The 21,697-nt window shown below is 44.0% G+C and overlaps 1 protein-coding gene across 1 annotated transcript in view; it reads left to right on the plus strand.

The window, feature by feature from the left end:
• The window catches only part of LOC126224247 (translation initiation factor IF-2-like), a 160,268-nt gene that overhangs the window by 119,124 nt on the left and 19,447 nt on the right, over positions 1 to 21,697 (plus strand). The window contains exon 2 of the mRNA XM_049942207.1: positions 14,238 to 14,649. Coding sequence (XP_049798164.1) covers positions 14,238 to 14,649 — 412 coding nt within the window. The remainder of the gene's footprint in view (positions 1 to 14,237; positions 14,650 to 21,697) is intronic.

Below are 21,697 nucleotides of genomic sequence, written 5' to 3' on the forward strand. Positions count from 1 at the left end.
AAGTAGATGTCGGATGTCAGTTACAGCTTTTCCCGTTTACAGAAGAAATCGAACTTTGATTTCAACACCGAACGACCTGCTGTAGCTTTATTACATTTGTAGTAGTAGGCTACAGTGAACCTTCTTTCTCCGCAATCCTCAGTAATAATGCGATGCTTATCGTGTTTACATTTGACCGGATGTAAGGCTAAGACACGCTTTGGAACACTACTGACAGTTCTGAAAGACTGAGTTGCAGTTCTTCGGTGTATTCCGGTTTTTGTTGCGCTGTCACTCGCTTAGTTCGCCTCTTCCGCTGGAGTAGAAGACGAGATGTCACGCTTAGCAGGAAACATCTACACTGAAGCGCCACAGAAACTGGTATAGGCATGCGTATTCAAATACAGGGATATGTAAACAGGCAGAATATTGCGCTGCGGTCGGCGACACCTATATAAAACAAGTGTCTGACGCAGTTGTTAGATCCGTTACTGCTCCTACAATGGTAGGTTATCAAGATTTAAGTGAATTTGAACGTGGTGTATAGTTGTCGCACGAGCGATTGGACTCAGCATCTCCAAGGTAGTGATTAAGTGGGAATTTTCCCATACTATCATTTCACGAGTGAATATCAGGAATCCGAAAAAAACATCAAATCTCCAACATCGCTGCGGCCGGAAAAAGATCCTGGAAGAAAGGACCAACGATGACTGTAGAGAATCGTTCAACGTGAAAGACGTGCAACCCTTCCGCAATTTGCTCCAGATTTCAGTGTTGGGCCACCTACAAATGTCAGGGTGCGAGCCATTCAACGAAACATCATCGATATAGGCTTTCGAAGCCGAAGGCTCATTCGTGTATCCTCGATGACTGCACCACACAAAGCTTTACGCCTCACCTGGGCCCCTCAGCACCAACATTGGGCCGCGCGGGTTTAGCCGAGCGGTCTAGGGCGCTACAGTCATGGACTGTGCGGCTGGCCACGGCGGAGGTTCGAGTCCTCCCTCGGGCATGGGTGTGTGTGTTTGTCTTTAGGATAATTTAGGTTAAGTAGTGTGTAAGCTTAGGGACTGATGACATTAGCAGTTATGTCCCATAAGATTTCACACACGTTTGAACGTTTTGAACCAACATTGGACTGTTGATGACTGGAAACATGTTGCCAGGTCGGACGAGTCTCGTTTCAAATTGTATCGAGCGGATGGACGTGTACGGGTGTGGAGACAACCTCGTGAATGCATGAACCCTGCATGTCAGCAGAGGACTGTTCAAACTGGTGGAGGCTCTGTAATGATGTAGGGCGTGTGCAGGTGGAGTGATATGGGACCCCCGATACGTCTTGATACGACTCTGACAGGTGAGACGTACGTAAACATTGTAACGTTGTTACTTTAATTTGCTATGAAAGCGGTACTGATAGACAATAAAAGCGGGTTAAAAGCTGTGAGCTGTCTGGGGAAGTTAACCTTGCATTACTGAGCAACTGTTTCACCAGGTATCCAGTCTAGCTTACCGAATTCCCAAACAGACTAACATTAATTATAATCTTTTAATAGTCATACGACAACCGGTGATATATATATAAAAAAGAGAATTTAAATAAAAAAAAATAAATCAGTTTATATTTGGAAATTTATTTTAACATTGATCATTGAAATTTCAGCATATTAAACGTGCTTCATAACTGAACTGGTGCCTTATTTAGGACTGTGAAAATGTGAGTTTGTAATCTTACGGAACACATCAAATATGGAGCCAAGATTGGGAGACTACATACAACACTGCATTCATAAGATAACACACGAAGAACGTTGAAACATATGCAAGAGGAAATTAACCACAACCAACCGATTCAATTTTCACCCAAAGAAGTTACGTTCGTAGCACAATCCTGTCCGTCATGTAATTACCACACACTGGTATACTAAATTCATACTAACTCTCTGTGAAATCTTCCCGAAAAGAATAGCTGAGGGCTACTTTGATGATTACACCACATGCTTCACATGGTCAACTTGGTTTACACAAAGAGTGTAACTCCACAATAATTTTGATAATTAAAATAAATTAGATCAAAAAGCAATTTACAAAAGAAAAACCTCGAACTGGTTACTAACGTCTTACTGTTAACCTGATGGGTCAAACAATTGTATAAGCACGTGTACTGGTCTCACAAAGTACACCCCACATGGGTTGAACATAAACAAAAGTTGCTATATTGGAAAATATTGTCAAGACGAGACGTTATAATCTCACGCACATTCGCATTTAAGATTGATGATCTTAGAGTTACTGATCAACACGTGGTTCCACTTTACTCACAAAGTAGTGACAAAGCAACTACCGGAAGATATTCTGAACTTCACACGCGAATTACACTGCGTTGCAATTTAAGATAACATTAGATATTTTAGAGCTAAACCTGAAATAAAGGTGATTAAATTTTCAGTCAGGCTGAACTTAAGAAATCCATTGTCCTACGGACTTAGCAGACACGCGCTTAGCCGGAGATCTTACCACTTCAGACGCTCGCCACGGACAGACTGACCTGCGCTCCTACCGAGCGTGCTTCCTGAGGGTGGCTCACAAATACAAACGGAAGTGGCCAGAGGGGCAGCTTCCTATACCAACATGACAACGGACGGACAGGACCATACTAAGGATAGAAACCTCTTTGCTTTTAGAAAGCGTAGCTATCTGTTCCGACGTTGGTCCTACTGTTCTCTAGCAGACAGCCTTGTCTGCTACCCTCAAGCATGCAACTAGAAATAAATTTGCTCATTCATCCTCTCACACAGAAGGGAAGAGGGATGACAGTATCTTATCATATACAGTATATAAAAGAAAGCGGATGTAGGTTCCCTATGAGACTGTGTGACATGAATTACATATAAACTGTGTTTTAAAGTGTAGTAGTGTGACAGATCGTTCTTGTTTATGTGTAAAAGTAACACGTTCCACTACTCAGTCTCCTCCCAGATAGTCAAAAACGCCACAGTAAATTTAGAAGAGAAATTTATGCCGTAAATGACAACAGATTTAAGAAATTAAACATGAAAGGAATCCAACAGAGACCTTTCAACATCCTGTCTCATCACGTGCATCCACTCATGTCTATTGTGCATTCCGACGGACTTGGGCAATTTCAGCAGGAAATGCGCCACCCCAAGTGCAACAGAATGGCTCCAGGGACACTCTTCTGAATGTAAAAACTTCCGCTGGCCACCAGACTCCCCAGGCCTGAACATAATGAGCATATCTGGGATGCCTAGGAACGTGCTGTTCAGAAGAGATCTCTACGCACTCGTCTCAGTTCCCTCCATCAACACTTCAGACATCAGTCGAGTCCACGCCACGTCGCGTTGCGGCACTTCTGCGTGCTCGCGAGGGTCCTACACGATTTTAGGCAGGTTTCAGCAGTTTCTTTGGTTTTTCAGTGTAGTTTTCTGGCGATTCCTCAACAGTAACTATGAAATGTGTAATTGTGCTTTTATAAGAAATGAGAAGCATTTGTGCCGAGGATTTGTGGTTGTCTGAGTAAGGATTCACGTTATCAGTTTTGCTTAATCCAGTACACAAATGGAATCAGTATCAAGATACGCAATATAACATATTGGAAAACGTCAGTTAAAGAGAAAACTCTAGAGGTGAATTCGATATTAACACTCTGTTGTTTCAAAATCTTAGTTATTCTTCGAGTTTTAAATCTGAGAAGCAACATACATTCCAAATTTAGAGACTTGTTAGCATAGATTTTTGTATTCTTGGAACAATTTTTCCTGTCGAACTGTATATTACTCTCTTCCACATGTCTTTCGGTGCAGAAGATTGTATTATTCTGATAAAGAAACTGTTACTGGAAACAGTACAGTTAACGTAAAGATACTTTGAACAGTATGCGAGATGTCAGTCAGCTGATCAAGACGTTAGTTTTAAAATAGTAGCGTGACGTGCTGTCTATATCATCTACGAGCAACTGCAATCGCTCAACGCAGAGACGACCAGTGCACCAGATGGGACAGCAACACTGTTCTGGACAGTATGCGGAATAACGCGTCCCTCTTCTAGCAGTAGAGTACCGTAGGTTTCTGGAGGACCAAAGCGTTGCTGGCGATTGGAAAGAAAAGCACAAACACAACGGACGCTCAAAACTATAGATCTACTACATCTCTGACGTCGGTGGGTTGTAGAATTCGCGTATTACGGCACTTCTGGAGGCCGCAAATATACTGTGTAAAAGCCAACACGGGATTCGAATACGACGGTCCTGCTCGCTCTACCGTCCACGACACCCAGACTGGCGTCCATGTTGATGCCGGGTTTCTCGACTTCCGGGAAGCATTTGACACAACTCAGTACTGCCGCCTAACGAAGAAAATATGAGAGCACAGAATACCCTAGCTACTACGTGACTGGATTGAACTCTGCGTGTCATTCGCGTTAGAGAGAAGTCTTCACACGTGATAGTCAGTTCGGCAGATCCCAAGGAATCGCCAATTACACTACTGGCCATTAAAATTGCTACACCAAGAACAAATGAAGATGATAAATGGGTATTCATTGGACAAATATATTATACTAGAACTGACATATCATTACATTTTCACGCAATTCGGGTGCATAGATCCTGAGAAATCAGTACCCAGAACAACCACCTCTGGCCGTAATAACGGCCTTCATACGCCTGGGCTTGAGTCAAACAGAGCTTGAATGGCGTGTACAGGTACAGCTGCCCATGCAGCTTCAACACGATACCACAGTTCATCAAGAGTAGTGACTGCCGTATTGTGACGAGCCAGTTGCTCGGCCACCATTGAACAGACGTTTTCAATTGGTGAGAGATCTGGAGAATGTGCTGGCCAGGGCAGCGGTCGAAGATTTTCTGTATCCAGAAAGGCCCGTACAGGACCTGCAACATGCTGTCGTGCATTATCCTGCTGAAATGTAGGGTTTCGCAGGGATCGAATGAAGGGTAGAGCCACGGGTCGTAACACATCTGAAATGTAACGTCCACTGTTCAGAAGTGCCATCAATGCGAACAAGAGGTGACCGAGACGTGTAACCAGTGGCAACCCATACCATCACGCCGGGTGATACATCAGTATGGCGATGACGAATGCACGCTTCCAATGTGCGTTCACCGCGATGTCGCCAAACACGGATGCGACCGTCATGATGCTGACAGAACCTGGATTCATCCGAAAAAATGACCTTTTGCCATTCGTGCATCCAGGTTCGTCGTTGAGTACACCATCGCAGGTGCTCCTGTCTGTGATGCACCGTCAAGGATAACCGCAGCCATGGTCTCCGAGCTGATGGTCCATGCTGCTGCAAATGTCGTCGAGCTGTTCGTGCAGATGGTTGTTGTCTTGCAAACGTCCCCATCTGTTGACTCAGGGATCGAGACGTGGCTGCACGATCCGTTACAGCCATGCGTATGAGATGCCTGTCATCTCGACTGCTAGTGGTACGAGGCCGTTGGGATCCAGCACGGCGTTCCGTATTACCCTCCTGAACCCACCGATTCCATATTCTGCTAACAGTCATTGGATCTCGACCAACGAGAGCAGCAATGTCGCGATCGCGATAGGCTACAATCCGACCTTTATTAAAGTCTGAAACGTGATGGTACCCATTTCTCCTCCTTACACGAGTCATCACAACAACGTTTCACCAGACAACGCCAGACAACTGCTGTTTGTGTATGAGAAATCGGATGGAAAGTTTCCTCCTGTCAGCACGTTGTAGGTGTCGCCACCGGCGCCAACCTTGTGTGAATGCTCTGAAAAGCTAATCATTTGCATATCAAAGCATCTTCTTCCTGTCGGTTCAATTTCGCTTGAGCACGTCATCTTCGTGGTGTAGCAATTTAAATGGCCAGTAGTGTACCTTTCGCAATACAACGTCGAAAGTTCCATAAGGCTTTTTCGCGGATGGTACCGTTGTATACAGAGAAATGGCGGCGGTTAGGTAATTGTAGCGAAATACGGGACGACCTACAGAGGATCGAAGCTCGATGCAGGAAGTAGGGAGTGAACCTCGACATAAAGAAACGTAGCGTGCTACGTGTACATGTGTGATTGCACGACTGCAGAACGATCACTGGAGGCAGTTGCTTCCACAAACGTCCAGTAGGGTGTGTGTACGTGTGGGGGGGTCTGAAGTCGAGCGACCGTGCGGAGCTGGTCACGGGAAGGGCGGACGCCAGACTGAGATTCATTGGAGGAATCGTCAGGAAATGTGGTCCATTAAGGAAGGAGGTAGCTAACGGAACTCTCTTCCGACCAGTGCTCTAATGTTGGTCGTCAGTATGCGATCCGTACCAGACAGGACATACAGGAAACAGAGAAGATCAGAGGAAGAGCAGCGCGTTTCGTTACAGGTTCAGGATGAAAGCGTCAGAGAGATGATCGACCAACTCCAGTGGCAGACTGCAGGGGAGGCGTTCTGAATGACGGTGTGGTTTATTATTAAAGTTTCGGAGACTTTACGTTCGTTTCTTCCTCCTACGTATGCTCGCGAAAAGACCACGGAGATGAAATTGGAGAGATTCTAGCCTGCTCTGAGGTTTACTGACAATCGTTGTTCCAGCAAACTTGTTGTGACCGTAGAAAATTTTTATTTTTATTCTTGCTTTTGTGACCATAATAAGAGTCCATGCTCCGTAGGCAAACAGCCAGCCAACATTAAGAAATAGTCCACCAGGACGCAGGGACAAGAAAAGCGGCGGAGACTGCCAAGTATGGCTTGTTGATCAAATAACTTAGTGTTGACTTCCTGCCAGAGGAAACAGCACGAATCAAACTTGTGCAATGGAAGACGCAAACACCAGGGCGATAATACAGCAAGAGTGTCAGTCACGTGCGGAAAAGACTCATGTGGAACCAAATTAAGTTGTGTGCAGCTAGAAACGAAAGTGTCGTGTGGAACCGAAGGCATTTTTGCGCAAGCCGACCAATCAGAAACGAGAGTGTCGTGTGGAACCATAAGGCGTTCTTGTGCAATACGATCACTTAGAGATGAAAGGGTCGTGTGAAACAAATTAACTCGTGTGCACCGAAGTACATGAGAAACGAAATAGAAGGCAGGCAGCGGAATAGCTAGAGGCAGAGATTCAGATGCAGATTCAGAGCCATTACCAACAGTTTGGAGATTCCGCAGCGAGACGCCAGCGGGGCCGAGTAGGCCTGTAGCAGCTGATACAGCTGATAAAGACTTCAACTACGAGAAGACGGCGATAGAAACAAAATAAAAGGCCAGGCAGCGGAATAGCTAGAGGCAGAGATTCAGATGCAGATTCAGAGCCAGTACCGGCAGTTCGGTGATTCCGCAGCGAGACGCCAGCGGGGCCGAGCAGGCCCATAGCAGCCGATACAGCTGAGAAAGACTTCAACTACGAGAAGACGGTGATAGAACCCAGTACGTTGTCCTTGATGGTGATTGTTCATCGGAGGTGAGGGTATCATCTGGAGTGCCCCAGGGAAGTGTGGTAGGTCCGCTGTTGTTTTCTACATACATAATGATCTTTTCGATAGGGTGGATAGCAATGTGCGGCTGTTTGCCGATGATGCTGTGGTCTACGGGAAGGTGTCGTCGTTGAGTGACTGTAGGAGCATACAAGATGACTTGGACAGGATTTGCGATTGGTGTAAAGAATGGCAACTAAATCTAAATATAGATAAATGTAAATTAATGCAGATGAATAGGAAAAAGAATCCTGTATTGTTTGAATACTCCATTAGTAGTGTAGCGCTTGACAGAGTCACGTCGATTAAATATTTGGGCGTAACATTGCAGAGCGATATGAAGTGGGACAAGCATGTAATGGCAGTTGTGGGGAAGGCGGATAGTCGTCTTCGCTTCATGTGGTTCATCTGTAAAGGAGACCGCTTATAAAACACTAATACGACCTATTCTTTACTGCTCGAGCGTTTGGGATCCCTATCAGGTCGGATTGAGGGAGGACATTGAAGCAATTCAGAGGCGGGCTGCTAGATTTCTTACTGGTAGGTTTGATCATCATGCGAGTGTTACAGAAATGTACAGGAACTCGAGTGGGAGTCTCTAGAGGAAAGGAGGCGTTCTTTTCGTGAATCGCTACTGAGGAAATTTAGAGAACTATCATTTGAGGCTGACTGCAGTACAATTTTACTGCCGCCAACTTATATTTCGAGAAAAGACCACAAAGATAAGAGAGATTAGGGCTCGTACAGAGGCATATAGGCAGTCATTTTTCCCTCGTTGTGTTTGGGAGTGGAACAGGGAGAGAAGATGCTAGTTGTGGTACGAGGTGCCCTCCGCCACGCACCATATGGTGGATTGCGGAGTATTTATGTAGATGGAGATGTAGACAAACCCTGGTGGACTCTCAGGAACTGCAGGTCAAGTAGGATTTTTAAAGTTTCATTGGAATAGTGTTGAACAGAGGCTGTCAGTCTTTGTCTCAATTAGTTAGAGAGATTTCAGTGCTAACCAAGAACAAGTGATTGCTTTGTACTCGTTTCATATATGTACCGGCAATTAGCTTTGAAGTAGCAAGTCCGAATAAATAGACTGAATCTTTCTAAGGGGTTTATAGTCTAATACCTCACATAAGTATATGTGAGAATAAACTTGATAGAAACTAACGAATCTTTTCTGCCTATTGCAATTGTGTAACCTATTTTCAGGAAACTTGTTTGCTTCAAACCAAGGAGATTCTCTCCCTCTCATCTCCGATATAAAGGTTGACAGCAATTGTCGTTAACGTCCCGATTGCGCTACGCAGTTCGCACGTACTTCACTCTGGTACAGTGAGGCTGTGCCGGGACGCGACAAACCGAACGCGACTGGAACGGGAGGACTAAGAATGATACACAAAGTACTCTCCATCACACACCGCAAGGTGGCTTGCGGAGTATAGTCCGTCGGTAAACTGAAGAGCGAGCGAGCGAGTCCCCACTCTGCCAACCCACCTACGTCACAGGACGCTTCTACAGGCTGTTTCACAACGTAGTACCGGCCCTGCCGCTGTGCGCGATTTAAATCTGTGGCGACGCCTTGTACAGATAGGTCTCGGCTGCGTTCATTTTGAGACAAATGCATTAAGACCATAAGGAGTACAAAAAACGATAGCTTCTTCCGAAACACAACGTAATAGAGTAAATAATATTAAGATAAGAAGTCAGGATTATACTACAAACATAGAAACGAATGCCTGTTCATGTGAATGTATTGTATGTTCCTCTACTGCTATTCGTAAAACGAACCCCATATAATGCAATCAATCTGTAGAATTTAAGGCTTGTTCTTACTTTGTGTTTCTACTAAAAGGTAAAAGTTTTCTTTGAAGGACTTGCAACACGAAGAGTGTTTAGAAGGTAAGCAGAAATTTATGATTTTGTGTATTGTATGAGTCCTATTTGCACTACTTTCTTGTCACTGTGTTCGTAAACATGTCTCAAACGTATGTGTACAATGTTATGCATATTGGGTACTTACTCTGTTGTCAGCTGTCAATAGGTTACATGTGTTTTCGTAGCATCAAGGATTATTTGTTTTGCATAAAAACAGATTAGAGAATCTGCATTAAATTTTGTTATAAGAATGGAATAAATTGTATGATATTTTTAGAGATGTTAAATATTGCTTTTGATGAGTCTGTATGTGAGTGAACCAAGGGCACATAAGTGGTATAAACATTTCAAAGCAGGCTTTAAAGGACAGCAGTTTTACAAGCATGGATGAGATTAAAAATGCACAGTTAAGAGACCTATAAACTATCGCGAAGAAACAGTTCCTAAAGAATTTCGGGAACTGGAAAAAGCACTGGCGCAAGTGTATAGTATGTAATTGGGAATATATTGAAGAGGATAACATTGCTGTAGATTAAGAAATAAAGTTCTTGCCAAAAAATAAAAATTAATGTGTGAACGCACCTCATATGTCAAGCTTTTTGCTTAGAAGTCCAGAATAGATATACATGTTTTGAAGAAAATTTCATCAGTGTTTAGAAAAGCTATTGAGCACATATTTCAAGCAATGTGTCTCAGAATCAGGTAAATAGTGACCGAGATAGAGATTTAGTGTTCCATAATCATCAAAGGTGTTACGTGATTTTGAAACGGTCTATAACGATCGGTTTCCTCCCAAGATTATTAGTTTTCCTTCATGGCGATGCCATTAAACTATGCGGCTTATTTTCGCGTTCGTGCCTTATGTGTCCTATTGGGCGAGGCTGACGTTTGCATAGATTGCAGCCCTTTAATTGGGACTGGTAATATTTGCTAACAGTTCTTTTTGGGCTGTCTCTTTAATTTACGCTGCAATAACATTAGAGACGATCGAAGGCTCGTTACTCCGCAAATACATCCTCTTCTCCGTATTCTGCACATTTTCTTGCAATGCTAGACGATTATCCATCACTTCCGGATATCGAAGTACATCAGTAAGTGTACAGGGTGTTACAAAAAGGTACGGCCAAACTTTCAGGAAACATTCCTCACACACAAAGAAAGAAAATATGTTATGTGGAGATGTGTCCGGAAACGCTTACTTTCCATGTTAGAGCTCATTTTATTACTTCTCTTCAAATCACATTAATCATGGAATGGAAACACACAGCAACAGAACGTACCACCGAGACTTCAAACACTTTGTTACAGGAAATGTTCAAAATGTCCTCCGTTAGCGAGGATACATGCACCCACCCTCCGTCGCATGGAATCCCTGATGCGCTGATGCAGCCCTGGAGAATGGCGTATTGTATCACAGCCGTCCACAATACGAGCACGAAGAGTCTCTACATTTGGTACCGGGGTTGCGTAGACAAGAGCTTTCAAATGCCCCCATAAATGAAAGTCAAGAGGGTTGAGGTCAGGAGAGCGTGGAGGCCATGGAATTGGTCCGCCTCTACCAATCCATCTGTCACCGAATCTGTTGTGGGGAAGCGTACGAGCACTTCGACTGAAATGTGCAGGAGCTCCATCGTGCATGAACCACATGTTGTGTCGTACTTGAAAAGGCACATATTCTAGCAGCACAGGTAGAGTATCCCGTAAGAAATGGTGATAACGTGCTCCATTGAGCGTAAGTGGAAGAACATGCGGCCCAATCAAGACATCACCAACAGTGCCTGCCCAAACGTTCACAGAAAATCTGTGTTGATGACGTGATTGTGCAATTGCGTGCGGATTCTCGTCAGTTCACACATGTTGATTGTGAAAATTAACAATTTGATCACGTTGGAATGAAGCCTCAACCGTAAAGAGAACATTTGCACTGAAATGAGGGTTGACACATTGTTGGATGAACTATTCGCAGAAGTGTACCCGTGGAGGCCAATCAGCTGCTGATAGTGCCTGCACACGCTGTACATGGTACGGAAACAACTGGTTCTCCCGTAGCACTCTCCATACAGTGACGTGGTCAACGTTACCTTGTACAGCAGCAACTTCTCTGATGCTGACTTTAGGGTTATCGTCAACTGCACGAAGAATTGCCTCGTCCACTGCAGGTGTCCTCGTCGTTCTAGGTCTTCCCCAGTCGCGAGTCATAGGCTGGAATCTCCCGTCCTCCCTATGACGCTCCCCTTTTTGCAGCGGTGTACCGTAGGTCTCTAGAAGAGCGTAGCGTTCCAAAGGATTGGAAAAGGGCACAGGTCATCCCCGTTTTCAAGAAGGGACGTCGAACATGTGCAGAACTATAGACCTATATCTCTAACGTCGATCAGTTGCAGAATTTTGGAACACGTATTATGTTCGAGTATAATGACTTTTCTGGTGGCTAGAAATCTACTCTTTGGGAATCACCATGAGTTTCGAAAAAGACGATCGTGTGAAACCCAGCTCGGGCTATTCGTCCACGAGACTCAGAGGGCCATAGACACGGGTTCCCAAGTAGATGCCGTATTTCTTGACTTCCGCAAGGCGTTCCATAGAGTTCCCCACAGTCGTTTAATGAACAAAGTAAGAGCATATGGACTATCAGACCAATTGTGTGATTGGATTGAAGAGTTCCTAGATAACAGAACGCAGCATGTCATTCTCAATGGGGAGAAGTCTTCCGAAGTAAGAGTGATTTCAGGTGTGTCGCAGGGTAGTGTCATAGGACCGTTGCTATTCACAATATACATAAATGACCTTGTGGATGACATCGGAAGTTCACTGAGGCTTTTTGCAGATGATGCTGTGGTGTATCGAGAGGTTGTAACAATGGAAAATTGTACTGAAATGCAGGAGGATCTACAGCGAATTGACGCATGGTGCAGGGAATGGCAATTGAATCTCAATGTAGACAAGTGTAATGTGCTGCGAATACATAGAAAGATAGATCCCTTATCATTTAGCTACAAAATAGCAGGTTAGCAACTGGAAGCAGTTAATTCCATAAATTATCTGGGAGTAGGCATTAGGAGTGATTTAAAATGGAATTATCATATAAAGTTGATCGTCGGCAAAGCAGATGCCAGACTGAGATTCATTGGAAGAATCCTAAGGAAATGCAATCGGAAAACAAAGGAAGTAGGTTACAGTACGCTTGTTCGCCCACTGCTTGAATACTGCTCAGCAGTGTGGGATCCGTACCAGATAGGGTTGATAGAAGAGATAGAGAAGATCCAACGGAGAGCAGCGCGCTTCGTTAAAGGATCATTTAGTAATCGCGAAAGCGTTACGGAGATGATAGATAAACTCCAGTGGAAGACTCTGCGGGAGAGACGCTCAGTAGCTCGGAACGGGCTTTTGTTAAAGTTTCGAGAACATACCTTCACCGAAGAGTCAAGCAGTATATTGCTCCCTCCTACGTATATCTCGCGAAGAGACCATGAGGATAAAATCAGAGAGATTAGAGCCCACACAGAGGCATACCGACAATCCTTCTTCCACGAACGATACGAGACTGGAATAGAAGGGAGAACCGATAGAGGTACTCAGGGTACCCTCCGCCATACACCGTCAGGTGGCTTGCGGAGTATGGATGTAGATGTAGATGTAGATTGCTTCGAACGTCTTCCTGTCGGGACACCTTCGTTCTGGAAATCTGTCTCGATACAAGCGTACCGCGCCACGGCTATTGCCCCTCGCTAATCCGTACATCAAATGGGCGTCTGCCAACTTCGCATTTGTAAACATTGCACTGACTGCAAAACCACGTTCTTGATGAACACTAACCTGTTGAAGCTACGTACTGATGTGCTTGATGCTAGTACTGTAGAGAAATGAGTCGCATGTCAACACAAGCACCGAAGTCAACATTACCTTCCTTCAATTGGGCCAACTGGCGGTGAATCCAGGAAGTACACTACATACTGACGAAACTAAAATGAGCTCTAACATGGAAATTAAGCGTTTCCGGATACATGTCCACATAACATCTTTTCTTTATTTGTGTGTGAGGAATGTTTCCTGAAAGTTTGGCCGTACCTTTTTGTAACACCCTGTATAGTCGCTGCGATCACATATGCTTTAATAAAAATATTGCTACTGCAATCCCCACTCCTATTATAATAAATGAAAAATACACGCGAAATTCCTTGTCGTATTTCAATAAATACACAAGCTCTCCGTAGTTTTCATTGAAGACACTTTTTTCAAACCGTCTTTTTACCTCTCCTAATCTACATCTACATGGATACTCTGCAAATCACATTTAAGTGCCTGGCAGAAGGTTCATCGAATCACCTTCACAATTCTCTATTGTTCCAATCTCGTATAGCGCGCGGAAAGAACGAACACCTATATCTTTCCGTACTAGCTCTGATTTCCCCCATTTTATCGTGGAGATCGTTTCTCCCTATGTAGGTCGGTGTCAACAAAATATTTTCGCATTCGCAGGAGAAAGTTGGCAGTACCTTTTTGTAACACCCTGTATAAAGTTAACTCACTGACACTGGCAACTAAGATCCCACGAACAGAAACGACGTATATCACTGCACGCCGATCTACACCGCTAGACAGGTAACGGGCAATACATTTTGGGTGCCCCTGTAGGCCGGTAGCAGCGTTCTTCCGGGAAAGGCCGCTTCCCCCGCCAAAAGCGCTGCTCACCCTTGAGTCTACAGACAGAGTATACAGGCGTAGATGTAGGTGGAGGCGTGCTCGAATGTGGTACGAGCAGCTAGCGTGAGGAATAGCGCCAGTGTCGCAGCCTGTGGAGACGGGCGCTGGAGGGCGAGTCGGGAGGGCGGCCCTCGCGTGGGGTGGGAGGCGGCGGCGGCACTTGAGTCGCGGCCGCAATGGCGCCGGCCCCCGGCACCGGGCACCTGCTCCCGGCCGCCGCAGCTTCGTGCCCTGCCGACCGCCGACCGCCGACCGCCGACCAGCCGATCTTTTGACTCGCGTAGTGGGAGGGGGGAGTGGCGGGGGGGAGGCGCCGGGGGCGGCCGCACCAACTTCACCTGCCCGCCAAAACACGCGGGGCAGGGGGCGGCCGGTGGAGGGGCTGCGCGGCCAGCGATTGGCCGGCGCCCCCCAGGGAGACACCCCTCGCTTGCGGCCGTCCCCGCCCCGCGAGTGTATATATGGGGGCGCGACGCGGCGGCCGCGGCACATCTAAAGTACAGCGGCGAGCCAGCGAGCGGCGGCGCCACAGACGGCACGCTGCCCCTCTGCTCCAGACACACGCCGCCGCCGCCCCCGCCGCTCTGCTACCGGGAGCTGCCGCAGCGCTGCTGCATGCGGAGGATGGGCACAGGTAGGCCACAACCACTTGCGTGCCGCAACAGCCCCCACTGTTTTCACAAAACACACCACTTCTGCATCTTCTTTCAGGCATACTTAAGCACTTTTCTGCACGCACTGTTCTTTTTATTTATTTCTACTTTGATTCCGTGTGCGATTCCGACATTAGTCCGGTACTAAGGACCAGTAACTCAGTTTACTTATTATTTACTTACATTTGACTAACAGTTGCTTATAATCTGTAACGGTGACTAGTTTCGAACACTACCGTTCATTTCCAAATCATTGCCTGCATCTGTAATATTTGACTGTACCGTAATTCCAGTGGAACATTCGAAAGATTTGTCCATACAGCAGGGCACTGCTATAAATGTTACTTGTTATGTTGATCTGGTGTATCAACAAGCCGGCCGTTGTGGCCGAGCGGTTCTAGGCGCTTCAGTCGGGAACCGCGCGACTGCTACGGTCGCAGGTTCGAATCCTGACTCGGGCATGGATGTGTGTGATGTCCTTAGGTTAGTTAGGTTTAAGTAGTTCTAAGTTCTAGGGGACTGATGACCTCAGATGTTAAGTCCCATAGTGCTGAGAGCCATTTGAACCATTTGTATCAACAAGTCCCTCGAATGTTCCACTGGAATTGTGTTACAGATGAAAGCAATGGTTTGAAAATGAACGGTAAAGCTCACTGTTACAGATTACAAGCAACTGTGACAGGAAACAAATAGTGACAAATTTCTTTTTTTTTATTTAGTGGCTGAAAAGTTTGTTGGCAGAAGCTTGTATTTGCCAAACTCTTTTGTTTCACATGCTTAACATACTTCGAGTAATTTGCGCCAGCCTCAGTGGTTTCTGTACCTCATCTTCTACCGTGTCTAATTCTTAACACAAAAAAGAAGTTGCCATGACAGACTGTTTTGCATTTCACAATTTTTAAATATTGTGCCGTGGGCCGCTTCCATACGATTCTGGCATACTTCGCCAGTGAGCATCTTGTTTAAAATTTTTTATGTGCTTTCTTTCAAAAAAAATGTTCAAATGTGTGTGAAATCTTATGGGACTTAACTGCTAAGGTCATCAGTCCCTAAGCTTACACACTACTCAACCTAAATTATCCTAAGGACAAACACACACACCCATGCCCGAGGGAGGACTCGAACCTCCGCCGGGATCAGCCGCACAGTCCATGACTGCAGCGCCTGCCTTCTTTCGATGTGTAAATCTCTTCACGCTTATCTCAGTACACAAGTCTATAATGCAAGCATACTGCATTTATCACTGATGGTATTGTCGTGCTGTATGCTGCGGATAAAAGTACATATTTACGTCAGAATACTGAGGTTGGGGGCGTTGGGTTGTTTTGGGGAAGAGACCAAACTGCGAGGTCATCGGTCTCATCGGATTAGGCAAGGATGTCGGCCGCGCCCTTTCAAAGGAACCATCCCGGCATTTGCCTGGAGCGATTTAGGGAAATCATAGAAAACCTAAATCAGGATGGCCGGACGCGGGATTGAACCGTCATCCTCCCGAATGCGAGTCCAGTGTGCTAACCACTGCGCCACTTCGCTCAGTTTCAGAATAGTGAAATCTAAATAATCATCACTATTCTAATTAACACTTTCTAACTAACAACACCAAAATAAAGGCTTTCGACTAAATATCTTTTTTTTTCCTTTTTTCCCTTTCGTTTCGGCATCTAGTGTTACTCAGAGATATTGTGAAAGTTGTTAGGATTTTTATATACCATTTTGTAACTCATATTGATTGCAGTTACCTAGACTGGAGCTTCTTTGACGACAAATTTTCGTCCAAGTCCCATTTGAGCCTCGAAAACATGTTACCGTATCATAAATAAATAATGTTCGCATAATCAGGTTGACGCAACGGCGTGTAAATGTTTATGGAGTGCAATTAAAAAATCTCAATAGTTGCCTTCTCTGCTGGCGAACCTTCAGCGATGTATTCGTATTTCGCAAACACAGAATCGCAACGAGGACTATTTCCCGTCATATCGACAGCCCGCTAGAAATGACAATTTTACACAATAACGAACTCTCATGATCTAATCTAAAGTGAAGCGTAGCGTTCAAGTAATACATAAATAAGTAAATACAGAACATCAAACTGCCAAACATGCATATGTGAAGTTATAAAAGGAAAGAACTCTTGCTTTTTTTTTAAGCCCCTATCCACGTGAGAAGGGCGGACAGCTTTAGAAATCTGCGGGTGAGCGAAGCAGTTGATGACTCGGAATATTTGCAAGGTGTGGAAGTGAATAGTCAACATTTTTCTTTCTCATTATATGAATGTGATATTTTTTGAATGCAAGTCACGTTTGCCAAATCTGTTGCATTTCAGATTGCTCGATGTAGCACAAATTATATTACCTACCTTTTTTTCTTAAAAGACATTCATTCGGTTATTGCGTTTCTTACGTGCACGTCAGTGAAATATCTGTGAGGGCTCTGCTGACCTTCAGTGTCAACAGATAACTCACAGATATTTCACTTACGTCCAGTCATACAAAATCTACTAAGCGAGATTTTACTGCTTGTTAGCACGACTTTCAAACGATCTCAGCCAAAAGAGGAAAGGACAAAAAATATAATTTATCGGACGCGTTATGGTATAAACTGATCACGTCAAGTACACAAATTTAACGTTGCCTTGAAAAAGCTATAGACAGCCATTATTTCGTTTTGTGGTTTTAACGCCTGGCTGCTTCATTGGCACGTTGTCTAGCGCCTCCACCCTTGATCACTATGAACTGGGTATTAAGACAGCCTGGGAGCACTTGTGAAAGACAGAGTCCGCTAAATACTTTGCAACAATATCACCTATTGTGGAGTCATTAAAATTACGTACACATATTTTATTAGCTCTCTCTTGCATCTTCTCAATTATTTTTCGTACAGAAAACTGTTATCTTTAACCTCAGTTACTAGGTATTGTGTCATGATCTCCTAGACAATGTCATCGTTGTTTCCTGTGACTCAGTTTAGGTCGAATTTATTTTCTTCGCGTATACTGACGCACTGGAACGAGAAAATGTGATAACTAGAAAATTAAAAATCTGGTTCTTTTCCGAGTCGGCAGTAAATTAGTTTAAACAATAAGTGAAACAGATCAACTACGTGCGACATTTGTAGTCGGAAATTGAGAAGCATCTTCACACATGCTCTCAGAGTAAATGACCTACATTATCCACAATAGAAACTTTGCACTGATTGTGACATAACAAACAGCTTTCCTAATTACGAAGTTCTTTCTGCCCAATGGCTCATTCATCCTGGAAAAGCTGAGAAATTCGTAATTTCAAAGTGTTACTCATTACGGTTCATGGATTATTTGAACTTTATTTGCTAGATGCACTGTAACGATAGATCACTGAGAATCTGTATTTGCCGGTACTTTTTCACTTTTGTAAACCAACTGTGCCCCTGTTTTCATGACACTTTATGTATGTGCTGTATCGGCAGAATATCTAACCTGTACTAATGTCAGTTTACAAATTTAATATTATTCCAAATTGTCTAAAGTATTTAACATCTAGAACTGGAACATACACCACAACGAATGACGTGTAAAATAATGTATTTGAAAATTAGAATGACACAGTGAAATCTCTTGTGTAGACGTACAAAATAGAAAGTACAGTTTTTGTTTCGGAATTAAGTAATGGACGACATACAGTGATCAAAATTTGTTAAAATTTTCCGAAAAGCTTGGCGCTACCGGCATGTCCTTCATAAGCATTTTATCACTGTAGCATGAAAACGGCAGAGCTAGCAACTGAAAATCCATGAATAAAAAAGGTACCACTTGCGCTATTGAAGATTTACAATTGCTTCTCGTTTCAATTTAAAGCAGATTTTTATTAAAACTTTACACTTCGAATATGAATTATGTATTGTCCACCACCTTTTTCTGACATTATCAATTTTTAAAACTTCCTTTCCTATGCGTTACAGAAGGAAACTGACAGATTTGGAACAAGGTTGACATTTTCATAAACTGCCAAAACGTGGTGCTCGAAAGATGATTCTCCCAAGTTGACCGGGAGCATCAGAAGGATGTTGTGTCAAAGTACGGTTCGAGAGGTCGCAGGTTTATTGCTCTCGTACTTGACAGGACTTTCATCTTTGCAGCGGTCTACGTACGTGAAAAGTACACAGTGGTCCTGCGGCAAATGACTAAATTAGGAGGTTTGAAAGTCGGGGGCAAGCTAAGGCCCACGCCTACCACAGCGATGTTACGTTCGGGGTAACGGCTGCTTCATTCCAGACACAGGAACACCTGGTGTGACGAGCCCGTAGAAAACGCTCATGATACCGTCAAATAATTTTCCGAAAAAGAAAGAAGGGCAGTTCTAAATGCAGTCGTACTGTAAACATAGCGCGCTGCATAACAGACTATGATGGCCTGTTGACACCTGTGCTCTTTTGGACACAAGAATTGGAACAGTCTTTGCACAAGTGACTTCTTAAACACCTTTTTTCTGGTACAGTTGCCCAAAAAACTACCACCTAGAGCAGCGTAGAGTTCCCAAGGTAGCTTACGTCGATTTTGTTTTGTCCTCTAGCACTTGCTGGAATATCGCTGCATTTCTGATGCACTGCGATCTAAGCAACATCGCGGCTAGGTGTTACGTTCATGCACAAGTCTCAGGAGCGAGACAGACGAGAACAACGCAAGAAGAGAATTTGCAGCGCCCGAGTAGTAACCACCGTAAAGCTGCTCGCAGACAGTAGCAGAAATTAAGTCAACTACGATAACAATGAAGAAAATATTTTTTTCCACGTTAGGTGGCGCTGCCGACTCGTGTTTCGTACACGGTCACAATTCGCCAGTTTTCAGTGCCGGCGAGGGGAAATTAGAACAGCTGTATCAGTAATGAGCCCACTTACCGAGAAGAAACCTACTGAAGCTGAACAAAGAGGCTTTTATTCACCACGCACTGACACACGATGAAGTCTCGGTAGCGCATCGTGCTTTGCATTACACTATACTTTATGTGCCACAGTCCAGTGATCCCACCGAGAGTTTTGGCGAGAAGTCAAGAACATGTTTTTAAGGGCAATACAATGGAATACTCAACAGTGTTAATATTATCTACATTAATTTTAAGATTTCCTGTGAACATTCTTTACAATAGAGCAGAAGGATTTGCACAACAAAAGGTATTTAATTCAATTTTATTCCACAGTACATCGTCCATAAAAGTCTTAAAATGGTCTGCCAGGTAATTGAATACATGAGGGCGGCTCTTTCCTGTGCTAATGTTAAACCACTCAAATCTTTGTAGATTTGGGATTTAAATCAAGTATTATTTTATTTTTTGAGGCAAGAGGAATATTGGAAACTACAAGGGACTACTGAATATTTGTTGAAATGGCTCTGAGCACTATGGGACTTAGCATCTGAGGTTATCAGTCCCCTAGAACTTAGAACTACTTAAACCTAACTAACATAACGACATCACACACATCCATACCCGAGGCAGGATTCGAACCTGTGACCGTAGCGGTCGCGCGGTTCCAGACTGTAGCGCCTAGAACCGCTCAGCCACACCGGCCGGCTGAATATTTGTATTGAGAAATAGTTGTCAAAACACAAGTTCTCGTTAGAGGTCTTTTACGTTGTTCGATGATTAAAATTAGGTACAATTCTCACAATACGCTCCTACATTCTGGTAATACGTTACCTCTGTAATTTGGCTTCTCCAAAAAGTTGACTGCGTAACTCGTTAGTGAATGAAGTAAACTTGCAGAATATATTAATTTCTTCATTTATAAATCATTTATAGCTGTAATCTTGCTTACTGCGACAGTAGGCGAACTAAGACACTTCATTAAATTTATAATTTGGATTTTAGAATAATAAATCTGTAGCCCTAAGAACTTATTATCACATTACACTATTTATTGTGGCGGACTATTTTTGTAGATTGTTAAACTCTATATAAAGTTCTGACTTCCATGAAAATTCAGTGATCATAGTCAATTTTCTTTTCTGTTGTTGGCGCTTAAAACTTCTTTATTAGCTGCTTTTGCATAAAAAAAACATTGATTCTGTTTCTTATCCGTACGTATTATCGTCCGCAAGGAGGACAAAATCGGGATCTTCCTAAATTCAAGTGGAACACGAGAATCTGCGTCAATGAATACGAAAGAAGCCGCGCGCATTTACCGTCAAAGAATTATCTCATTGTGGTTTTTTTGAAATTAAAAAGTAGGCAGAACCGGGCAACTTCTCCTCGAACCTTTCTCTCCAGGACTCATTGTCAGTGTGATCTCCCAGGTTTCCTCGAGTTAACAGTTGTTTACATTTTACACATGTTTTATCGGTTTCACAAGTGTCTAAAAGGCAGACGACAACGGGGCTGGATACAACTGTCGACAGACAGCCACTCCACACCTACCGCCACGAGCTGCGTCGTCCGTTGTATTGGCACGTACAGTCCTGCTTCGGCAGATTCATAGCACAGTCCACACCTCGCACCAGGCCACGTGAAATTGGTTTCAACACTGTAAGTTTTCAAACGACGATGGAACATATATATCTCTGTTCGATAACCGAGATTTCGGTTTCCGTGATTCTCGTACATTACTTCAGGGGAATGCCGGACGTATTCCTCCAGCACGCCTAGAACTGCAGCACTTGCTTCGTCTCTGATGATCTTGACGTGGACGAGCCTAAAAGCTGTCGCCTTCACTTTCTGTCCTGGAAGGAAAAGTGTTACCGACATCTATCGTTTATAACTGTGTGGCTCATTTCACAGTGTTAGTAATCTCTGTATGTGTCTTTTTAACTATTTCCCAGATAGGAAAAAGGGATTATTTCATTTTTTTCTTAGTTTTGCTATAGTATCGTGAGCTATTTCAGTTAATTTTTGGTGAGATATTCCGTCCATTTCTGAAATTAGGCAGCTTGGAATAAGTCGGGTACGAATGGGCTCCCTGCGTTTAGCAGACAACGCAAATCGAATCAGCAGGCTTGCCCAGCTTAACGCGCCACGAGAATCTGATTCCCTTCTGACCGACGCCTTCACCGGGTTGCCACTA

Source organism: Schistocerca nitens, chromosome 1, assembly GCF_023898315.1.
Source record: "Schistocerca nitens isolate TAMUIC-IGC-003100 chromosome 1, iqSchNite1.1, whole genome shotgun sequence".
NCBI classification, from domain to species: domain Eukaryota; kingdom Metazoa; phylum Arthropoda; class Insecta; order Orthoptera; family Acrididae; genus Schistocerca; species Schistocerca nitens.